Raw genomic sequence first — 10854 nt, 5'->3', positions numbered from 1 at the left:
CCTCATGAACAAACACACCAACGAAGTTCAAACCAGTCACACACTCCGAGCTGCGAAGTCCGCATCTCACAGTTCTGACTGGGAGCAATGCACAAGATGGCCGTCAACAGAGGATAGCAGCGGGAGAGCAGACGTAAGTTGTGCAATTTTTTTGTCACTCACCAGGGGGGACGAGACGTGCGCCTCGAAGTATAAACCAAGCTTTAGTGTCCTCAGTTCCCGAACGCTTATTGAATGTTGTTAAAAGGCAAAGTGATGTAAGAGTGGCAAAACATGCCCGTCTCAGCTTTTTCGGTACGTGTTGCAGGCATCAAATCAAAATGAGGGAATATTTGCAAAACAAAAACTATATTGTAGCTGTTAGAACATTACACATTTTGTCTTTGTATTCAGTTGAATGTAGATTATAAAGGATTTGCAAACCATCGTATTCTGTTTCTGTTTGTGTTTTACACAACATCACAACTTCATTGGAACTAGGGTTGTAGAATCAGAGCAAACGTTTACCAGACTGCAGCGTGAGGTAGGTCTTGCTGTTATCGCAGCGTCCATCCTGAGCTGTGACTGTTAGGTTGTAGAGCTGGCCGCAATGCATGCCGGGCAGCTCACAGCTGCTTTTAGTGCTGTTGCAGTCGATTTTGTGACCATCAGGGCCGAAAGCCTGCACCTTATAGGAGGCCACGTCACCCACACCTTGCCATGAAACCACACCCGTGTTGTTCTTACACGTCATCTTTGCTGCTACTTTCTGCGGTACGCATGGCACTACAAGTAGAAAGGATAGAAAGGGGTTATATTTAGTGACTAAAATACAAATGTTTGACATCATCTGGTGATAAATTAAATCTGCTCTTGATTTTACCTGTGGCAATGTGCACAGCTGGCGTCACAGCACTGCTACACATGTCATCAGAAGCAACAACGGTGATGGAGTAGTTGAAGCCACATAGCAGGTCATTTAGCAGGCAAGTTGTTTCATTGCTGATGCACGATGGAGCATAGCCTGCTCTGCCCTGAGCAACTGCGGTATAAGACAGGGCTCCTTGACTCGGCCCCCAGGAGACCATCACCCCACCGGACTTACAATCCACACGGGTTTTCACCTGATCTGGTACACAGGGTACTACAAGAACACGGGAAGAAATGTCAGCTTTGCATTAAATTCCACCTCCAATAATCATTAATATATGTAATAATCATTCATGCATTGACAAAAACAACAACATTGTAATTCTGGAAAACAGTGCTTTTCCTAATAGAGTTCCATCCAACRTTTCATCCAACTACAGTCTTCAYTTTGGTTCTTACCTGCTTTAAGTTGTCCAACATCGCTTTGAGACACGTTGCACACGCTGTTGACAGCGATCACACTGATGTTGTAGGTGAAGCCACACTTGAGGTCTGGCAGGACGCAGGCCTGGGAGTCCGTCACGCAACTGGTTTCTCCCTCTTCCACACCGAAGCCTTGGACGATGTAGTGTTCAGCCCCCCTGCTGGGCTGCCAATCCACCTGTGCTGTGTTACTGCCACAGTCCAGCTCAAACACAACATTTTCAGGAGGACAAGGCACTGGAGAAAGATAAAAACAATGTGAAAAGTGACTCAATGGGTAATAAAATTGACCATATATGTGGTTAAGTGAAACACAGATGATACCAAACTCGTTCATAAGATTTAATGCGGTACAGAGTGATACATTTCAAATTGTTGTCATAAAAAATTGAATTTGTTTCCTTTTGTGTACTCACCWGATTYCACTTGCAGCTTAGCRCTAGGTGGACTGCTGCACTGCTCATTTGAGGCCACTGTGGTCACATTATAGATTCTTCCGCACTGCAGATTCTGCAGCTCGCAATTGGTGCCATTGGTGGTGCAGGTTGAAACATCACCACTGGAGGACTTTGCTGTTGCAGTGTAGTTCAGGGCCCCCTCAGCRTACATCCAGTCCAGAAGGGCAGTGTTGRTGCCGCAGTCCAAAACCACAGAGCCAATGTTGGGTGTGCAGGGAACTAAAAGACGCCATTAAAGAATTGCTTGTTAAACCAATGCTTAAACATAACAAGTCACACATGAACACACATCATGCAAAACCAATAGTTACCTGATTTGAACAGAAYTGGTGGRCTTGGCAAACCTGAGCAGACATTATCCACTGGTACCACCTGCACAGAATATTCTTGTCCACAGCTGAGGTTGGTCAAAGTACACTTGGTGAGTCCAGTCTCACAGGTGGACTGAGCTCCCTGAGTACTCAATGCTGACACTTTGTAAGACAGAGCCCCTCTGCTGGCACTCCAGGACACAACTGCCTGATTGTTGGAGCAGTTCACGGTTGCTTTCACGTCAGTAGGAATACACGGAGCTAAATTTTTTTTAAGAGGTAAATTGCAGATAGTTTAGTTGTTAAAATATGAATTTTCAACAAGTCAAAAATTGCATTTTTGAATTTTGTCATATATTCAAATGAGAATTTGAAACCTAATACCTCACCTGACTGCAGTATATTAACCTCACTGAGTTCAGAGTTACAGATTGTGTTGGAGGCGACGACGGTCACTGTGTTGTTCTGTCCACAGGGGACWGTGGAAATGGCGCACTGCTCGCTGACAGATGTGCAGTTAAACGATTGACCACCTTTTGTCGTTACTGTGGCAGTGTAGAAGATGGCCCCAGCTGAGCGGGTCCACGACATCCTAGYGATGTTGGTAAAGCAGTTTTTGGTGCTGGAGACATTAGTGGGCTTACATGGCACTGAGGGACGTAAAGAGAAACATGTTAATGAATCACTAAGTCCTGATGAAGAGAACTGTATTCAAATTGTGTATAAATAATTTTAAATTTGGAAGAGTKAACTCTGGGGGTTGGGGGTGCATTATTTAGAGGTATGCATTTGAAATTGTACCTGACAAAAGGGATGAAGCCTGACTGGGTTGACTTGTACATACGGAGTCTACTGCCTGAACAGACAGGAAGTACTCCTGACCACACCGGAACTCAGAGATGTAAGTCCACGTATCGTTGGTGCTGAGCTGCACTTTGTGGCCACTGTTGGTTTGCGCAGTCACAATGTAAAACTCAGCAGCTTCACTTGCATTCCAGCTCAGTGAGGCCACCTTTAAAAAAAAATAAAAATTTCATTGAGTTACTTATTTGTCTGCTTCATAAAGCACTTTATAATGTTTGAGAAATACTTTTTAAGGAACAAAACAATGGTCATCTTCGTGGTGCAGTTAAAAGATGATTTCAAATGTTGTGGTATACAAGGTGCTAAAATGAGAAAGCGGATGTTAAACATTCATACTAATAAATTAGGTAATTATTTCAGTTTAATCCAAGTAAAACAAGTTTAAAAAATTGGTTCTGGTGTCAGCAGTTTAACATTAGTTGCAGGTGGAGATATGCTTCCTAAAAGTTTGCTTACCCATCCGAATTGTTGTGCTGTTGCTTGGCACGCTGGTGCACGAGTATTCATATGCAATGACGTTGACGGTGTACACTTCACCGCAGYGTAGGTCATTCCAGGTGCAGATAGTACTATTTGTTATGCACCCATGGGTGTGGCCATCGTCTCCAATCGCAATGGCCATATACCKTTCTGCCTCTGCGCTCATGGACCAGCTGACTGAGCCCAGCCTGTCTTCACAGTGTGTGATGCTCTGCACATTCATTGGGACACAGGGACCTGAGGAAATATGAAATTGATGAATCACCACTGTATGTAAAATGGCATAAGGAAAAAATATAAATGAGCCATGTACCTGACTTGTATYGTTCAGATGAGCTGACGGTGCTGCCACATCGACCATCTTTGGCTTGTWCAGTTAAATTGAACATTTGTCCACAAGGCAGAACAGTTTCTATTATTGTATCATTGGTCTGGAAAGATGCGGTGTATCCCAGGTGTCCACTGATGGTCACCTCATAAAAYGATGCGCCTTTAGCCTCAGGCCAGTCCAAGACAATGGTGTCATTGTTGCAYGATCCACTGACCATCAGACCAGTTGGCTGGCATGGTTCTGAAAGATAAATAAACATCATTTTTTTGGTTTTTGGTTTTCTGCTTTTTTTTTTTGTTGGGCAAAATCATGTTAATCATCAGTAAAACTGTCCCAGAACAGTATTTAGCACTTATATAGTTTAACTTAATAGTTTGTACGTATAGTTTTGGAACACACTGTAAGTAATTATTCAAAAACATGCAAGTACAATTATCGTCCTATAAATCGTTATCAGATAAATTCCACATATAATCGTAATTGGTTTTTTTCGATATCGCCAATTCATTGAAATGGTTTTATAAGTATTTTTTTCAACAATGCTTCTAATGGTTCTCCAAAATTAAAAAGCAGAACCTGAACTAAAACAAAATAGTATGCCAACATTAAAGTACTACCTGTCTGAATCTCCACAATGTTGCTGATCTCACTGTAACATGCGTCCCTGTATGCAGTTACAGAGAACTGGTACGTTTCCCCACATTTCAAGTAAGGGAAACCGCAGGTGACGTTGGTAGAGTTGCACTGCAGAGTTATTCCCATGCTGGAGGTGGCAGTAGCCACGTAGAGCTCCACCCCTTTTTCGTCATTCCAGAACAAGTTGGCGGTTCTTGTGCCACACTTTAGGTCCACTTCAACGTTCAACAGCTGACAGGGGCCTGGACAACAAGTTCAGGCATTACAAAATAATAACACGGGGGAATTCTGGTTGTGAAAGTAAAACAACAGCTTTAGATGAAGTCTTTCTTGACTTACGTGAGTTGAAGGTAAGATTAGTTTGTGTATCGATCTGGCAGTTGTCACTGACGCTTGTCATGATGACGTTGTACATCTGACCGCACTGCAGCTTTGTCAAGGTACACTGGTTCCCATTCGTTTCACACAAAGACCGGAAGCCATCTGCTGACTCAGCAGTCACCTTGTAGGAGTTGGCTCCATGGGCTGAGCTCCACGAGACGTCAGCTGAGTTGTTGTGGCAGTTCAGGTTGACCACCACATTGCTGGCTACACAAGGAGCTAAAGACGGAGAAGGCGATGTTACACAACTGGAAAAAAATCTTCAAATAATGTAGCGTCAAATCAAAATTTTCAGTCAGGTTTTGGCTTTTGTATGTTCTACAGTACCTGAAACCAGCAGTACGGGTGTGGAAGGCTTGCCGGCCAGCGTTTCCCCCGTAGCAATGACAGTGGTGGTGTAGGCGATCCCACAGTGGAGGCCTTTTACGCTGCAGAAGGTATCATTACTGGAGCAGGTCAGTGAGTGGCCATCAGTTCCCAGCAGTTTTACCTCATAGGCCTCAGCGCCCCTGCTGGGCTCCCATGATATGGTTCCCTGACCCGCTCCACACTTCACATATGTTCCCACGTTGTTAGGCGGACAAGGTTCTGATTGCAGAAAGACAGACAATAAAAAGACAGAATATAAGGTCTGATGTAACGCAGACACTAATGTAAGACTTTATACAAAGTATGAAGCATAAAAACTGCTAAGAATTAAAAATGTGCATTATCTACATTGATTCGTTTGCACGTTGGCTACATTCTGAAAAGAAGCAAAACGTGACTGAGTGAACAAAACTATAGACTTTTATTCCATCATATAACCTCATATGTTCTTTTACTGGAGTCTGAAAAACCAAATTCTATATACAGTAAACTTTTTTGCATTTTACACCATATACAGAGCTTTATCATTGAATAACTCCCTTACTTTGTATAGTACTGCAATAGATTTAGCTATTTTTATTCTTAAATTATTTATATGAGATTTCCATGTCAGCCTTTTATTAATGATAACACCCAAAAACATCGCCTCACTGACTCTACAAATCTCAACACCATCAACTCTAAATGGGATATCGACAGTTCTCTTTCCATGAATATCATGTATTTAGTTTTATCCAAATTGATCAATTTACCAAGTCATTCACATAATGAAATAAATAACTTTGGTCCAAAAACAGAACCCTGAGGAACTCCACATGTGATGTTACACAGTTCAGATCTTACATCATTTATTTGTACAAACTGTTTCCTATCTTTCAAATAGCAAGACACCCAGTGCCCATAGTGCTGGTCCTCTAATGCCATTTTATTCTCACCTTTAGAATAAAGCTCTCAGTATTTTTCTCAATATAACTAGATTTACAATAAAAGCAAGAAAAAATGTTATCAAAAGTTTTTGTCTATGACCATTATCTTTATAAGAGTAATTTTTCTCACCTGTCATAATTGTTCCAACTTCAGTAGAGACAGAAACGTCCTTGCACGCCTGGTTGTGTGCCGTGACTGTGATGTTGTACGTCTGTCCACAGTTCAAGTTGAGTAAAGTGCAGGAGGTGAGGCTGGTGTTGCAGGAGGCTGTGAGGCCCTGGTCTGTTTCTCCACGAACAGTGTAGTAGTCAGCGCCAGTGGTCACATCCCACTCCACCTGGCCGACTGACATGAAGTAGTGTGTGGTGATGTCTACTGGGATGCAAGGCTCTGTAGAAAAGGATGAAGACGTGCGTAAATATAAAACTGAAAAATACTGAACTCTTAGAAAATATTAACCTGGCTTTAAATAAAAATGGTCAAATGGCATCATCAGAGATTTTGAGAAGGGGTGTTTGCAGTCACTAAGTAGGAGTTTATTATTTTTTGGACATAGTTGGTCCAAGACGTGATTGGTCAGACTGACAATGGGGTTTGAAGTAGAGGGGAGTAGCTTGGTTGAATCAGGCAGGAAGCACCTATATGTTTTAAATATAGAGATGAGTTTTAGTCATAACTTGAGAAAGCATGAAATTTGAACACCGTACACGTGGAGGGGCGTGTAACAATTTGGCTGGCTCAAAACATCCCTAACCAGCCCATAAAAAGGTCGCTAACAATCAATATGAATATTAGTCATAACTTGAGACACTTAGGTGCTAGCCGCATGACATTTGAAGTCAATAAATTATGTTTACATGTTCACAATAATTTTTATTTGAGTCATTGTTCTGTTTTAAAATGTACATGTACAGCCAATAGATCTTATTATTTTACTATTATCATTACTTCTTTTAAGTTGACTCACAAAACAAGTCATTTCGAACAATCATGCTTAGGACAACCTCTGCCTACACACCAACTCCACTCACGATTAGGACCAACAACTACACCCACACTAAGACCTCCGCCAATCATAGGTAGGGTCATCTCCGCCCATATCAACACCTCCAGCAATCACTGGGTGGGCCATCTTCGCTGACATCAAGATCTCCACCAATCACGGGTAGGGCTATCTCTGCCCACAGGACAGCATGTACAGCACAGACCTCTACTTGAAGATTTTAATAAACTTTTTAGTTTTGTTTCAAAATTTTAGGATTTTTAGTTTATTTGGTAATAGTTCTTAAAACACACACACACACGCATACAGCTCTSAGAGCCTGAACTGCTTACCTGTGATCAGTGCTCCGACCATGTTAGCGACGCTGCTGCAGGTCTCTCCCATAGATTTCACAGACACAGAGTAGCTCTGACCACAGAGCAGCCCTTCTAGATCGCAGGAGGTCGTGTTGGTCTTACACGTGACATTCTGGCCTGATGCTGTGGTGGCCAATACCGAGTACATCAAACCTCCATCGCTCGGGTACCACGACACCTGGGCTGTSTTTGTGTAGCAGTTAATGTTTGCCTTGATCAGTCTTGCTTTACATGGAACTGAGAGATGGATAGAAAATACAAATCACTCGTTTTAGACATGGCATTAGACACTGAGTCGTTCAATTTAAGATGGTCTCTTTTATCTCTTGATTATCTCCATTGGTTTATTTTCATATCTACCTGAAGGTGTATTGACTTCAGGCGTGGGCGGGCTTTGACAGTACCCATCAGAGGAGACGACAGAGACGCGGTAGACCTGACCGCAGCCAAGTCCTGTCACATTGCACGAGCCCTCGGTTGTGCCCTGACAAGTGGTTGTCTGGCCACTGCTGTCCCAAAAGGTGGCGATGTAGGAATCAGCTCCGGTGCTCTCAGACCAGGAAACAATCAGAGAATCGGCATTGCAGTTCATTTTGGAGGAGGTACTACTAGGAGTGCATGGTACTGTTCAGAAAACACGGAGAAAGGCTTTCATTTAGGTATGATTTGTTTAATTTCTTGATTTAGAGGTAAAGGGAGTCAATTTGCTACACATTTTTCAGACAGAAGCAGATAATTTGAGACTCATTTAGGGAATGTGACTCTAAATAATGCTATTTTTGTCAAAGGTACCTGTCTTGATTTTTACACTGTTGCTTGATTGGCTCTGGCATCGCATGTCCCCTGCAGTCACAGTGGCTGTGTAGTACTGTCCACACTGCAGATTGGACAGTTCACACGTAGTATCAGGCGTACTGCACCCGTCCTTCAGGCCGTTGGGACCCACGGCTGTCACGGTGTAGAGCTGTCCACCCATACTGCTGGCCCAAGACATGGAAGCCACATTGTCACTGCAGCTYATGTTGGCTTTGAGCTTACCAGGAACACACGCCACTGAGAGAAAAAATATCATGTCATTTTTTTTTACATAAAAACTTCATTTATCTATGGTATTGTATGGTATTTCATTTGGTTCTGATAAAGAAACAAAGTAAAAACAGCATCCTTTACATGTTTTGGTGACAAAGCTGTCACTCTCTAAGCTGTTGCAGGTCCGCCCCTTGGCTATGACATACAGATTGTACATTTCTCCACACGGCAAGTTTTTCATGTTACAGACGGTTCCAGATGTGTTGCAGCAGCTGGACAAGCCGTTGCTCAGGGATTCCAGCAGTGCTGTGTACGTTATCGCCCCGGGGACAGGCGACCACGTGATTGTCATGGTTCCATCGTTGCAGCTTATGGTTTCTGTTACATTCTGAGGCGGGCATGGAGCTGAGGAGAAAACAAACACTTGAGGGTATAGTTTTGAACAATCATCGCCTTCTTGTACAATAACTTAAATTGCTCTAAAATTCAGTACCTTCATTGGTGCTTTATTCTAAGCAATAACATTTTTCTGCAATAAAGTCAGTATATAAACTGTTCAAACTATTGGCATGCTCTTGGACCAGACTCTGAATACTAAATTGCTTCTGACGACCATTAAATATGCAAATAGTTTAGTTTGTTCAAAAATGTTTGTTTTCAGTGAAAGGTTATGTCTTTTAATAAAATCTTTCTGCAAACCAGCTAACCATCATTTGAATGTTTGGAGGACCTAGTTTTTAAAATCAAATGGTGCAGGGTACTTTGTCCTACAATTTCTTAGCACAAAAGGTCAGGAAATGTGTGTTTGGTTGATTTCTTCTTTATTGTAACAATGCTTCTTGGCAATAAATTTTATATCGTTAAAGCCTGTTAATTTTTTCTTTTAAATGCTGCCACATTTGTAAGGAACATGCATTTGTGGGTTGAGCAGTAGAGCTGAGTATGTGGGGTTGGACACATGAAATATTTGTCAAATCTTCTCTGCCAAACAGCTTATTTTGCTGTTATTGACTCTTGTTTTGAGCTTCTGGTACCACCAGGCGCTGCCAACCAGGTGCCCGGTGTAAGTTTCATTGCCAAAGAAATAATCTACCAAACACAAATGTCCTTAATTTTTGTGCTAAGTGTATTTTTTCATGAAAATCATTCAGAATATAACTAATATTCTGTTAAAATACAACAAACAAATAGAGCAAATTTGCAAATTGTAACCCAAATTATGTTGATGTCAGAATTTTGTGTCAAATATCTTACATTTTTAACCAAAAGTAAAAAATAAAACCAAAAGAAACATCAGACAACATCCACTGCCTAGCTGTGCCTGTCAATATAAAGCAAACCTTGAACTCACTTTGTGCCCTTTTGTTTTTAGCATTTAGATTTTTTCATTTACATTAAAAGCACCCTGTATATTTTTATTCACCTGTTTCGGTTTGCACAGCGTTGCTCTTTGCACTGGTGCACTGCTGGTCCTGGGCCTGCACGGTGAAGGTGAGGTTCTGGCTGCACGGCAGCTGTGGCAGAGAACACGTCCCGCCTATTGTAATGTTACAGCTAAAAGTCTGGATGACGCCCTGTCTGCTTGTCGCTGTGATGATGTATTGCGTGGCCCCAGCCGTGTCATTAAATACGGCCCACGCTGAGTTTGACAGGCAGTCCATCTCCACATTCGTCAGATAAGGTACACAGGGAACTGACAATAAAAGATTATAATTTAGTTATACCATCTTTTTTTAATTCTAAGAGCCATGTTTTCATACAAATGCTACATCTACCTACCTGTTGTGATTAGTTTTGCAGGGCTGGTTTTGCCAGTGCAGTTATTCCTGGACGGTGTGATGGTGATGTTGTACCCCGTCCCACAGTTAAGTGTCCTAATATTACAGCTGTTTGTGCCACTGCAGTTATGCACGCGACCTGCAGCATCAGCTGCATTCACTGTGTAAACAACCCCCGGCACGTTGTTGGTCCAGGTAACCATAAGAACTCCATTGTTACAGTCCACGAAAGGAAGGAAGGACAACAGTGGACAGGGAGCTGGGTGGAGGAAGAGAATTTAAGTTAAAGATTTAAAATATGATAGATTTGGAAGATTAGGTCTCAATTTTTAATGCATGGCAACCTGAGTCATGTACACGCACTTAGTGTTATTATTTTATTTATTTAAATGAACAAAAATACATAAAAAAATGAATACTGAAAACTGACTCTACTTACTTTCAGGTGTTCCCTTTGTATGGGGTGCCAAGTGTAAAATGAAACATTTAAAAATGTCACTTGTTAAAATTTTCCACTAACATTTTTATTATTTAGCTCACTGTTCTTACATTTTGCTAATTTTTACTAAATGTTAAATTTAAATGTTAAATTATATATA

The 10854-nt window shown here is 41.7% G+C and overlaps 3 protein-coding genes across 3 annotated transcripts in view; all 3 read right to left on the bottom strand.

Moving 5' to 3' along the window:
- Positions 1-507: 507 nt before the first annotated feature.
- On the bottom strand, positions 508-1684 carry LOC106529527 (fibronectin type III domain-containing protein 7; the record flags this gene model as incomplete). Its single annotated transcript, XM_014024983.1, is given in 3 exon segments — positions 508-765; positions 863-1123; positions 1309-1684. Coding segments are annotated over 3 exon segments (880 nt in total), but the record flags the coding sequence as incomplete, so codon positions are not given.
- A 364-nt stretch (positions 1685-2048) lies between these two features.
- On the bottom strand, positions 2049-4016 carry LOC106529528 (fibronectin type III domain-containing protein 7). Its single transcript, XM_014024984.1, has 5 exons — positions 3759-4016; positions 3422-3682; positions 2903-3113; positions 2491-2751; positions 2049-2362 (listed from the first exon to the last, which is right to left on the bottom strand). Exons 2-5 carry the CDS (start codon positions 3515-3517, stop codon positions 2064-2066), a joined length of 867 nt encoding a protein of 288 aa, XP_013880438.1. The 5' UTR covers positions 3518-3682; positions 3759-4016; the 3' UTR covers positions 2049-2063.
- The window catches only part of fndc7b (fibronectin type III domain containing 7b), a 31238-nt gene continuing 24023 nt past the window's right edge, over positions 3640-10854 (bottom strand). Inside the window, exons 30-41 of the mRNA XM_014024970.1 lie at positions 10257-10514; positions 9901-10170; positions 8619-8882; positions 8241-8501; positions 7809-8072; positions 7425-7685; positions 6219-6479; positions 5121-5381; positions 4752-5012; positions 4394-4654; positions 3759-4016; positions 3640-3656 (exon numbers count right to left, since the gene is read on the bottom strand). Coding sequence (XP_013880424.1) covers positions 3640-3656; positions 3759-4016; positions 4394-4654; positions 4752-5012; positions 5121-5381; positions 6219-6479; positions 7425-7685; positions 7809-8072; positions 8241-8501; positions 8619-8882; positions 9901-10170; positions 10257-10514 — 2897 coding nt within the window. The remainder of the gene's footprint in view (positions 3657-3758; positions 4017-4393; positions 4655-4751; positions 5013-5120; positions 5382-6218; positions 6480-7424; positions 7686-7808; positions 8073-8240; positions 8502-8618; positions 8883-9900; positions 10171-10256; positions 10515-10854) is intronic.

This window comes from Austrofundulus limnaeus, unplaced genomic scaffold (assembly GCF_001266775.1).
Source record: "Austrofundulus limnaeus strain Quisiro unplaced genomic scaffold, Austrofundulus_limnaeus-1.0 Scaffold450, whole genome shotgun sequence".
Classification (NCBI taxonomy): Eukaryota; Metazoa; Chordata; class Actinopteri; order Cyprinodontiformes; family Rivulidae; genus Austrofundulus; species Austrofundulus limnaeus.
This window is presented reverse-complemented; position numbering and strand designations above follow the sequence as displayed.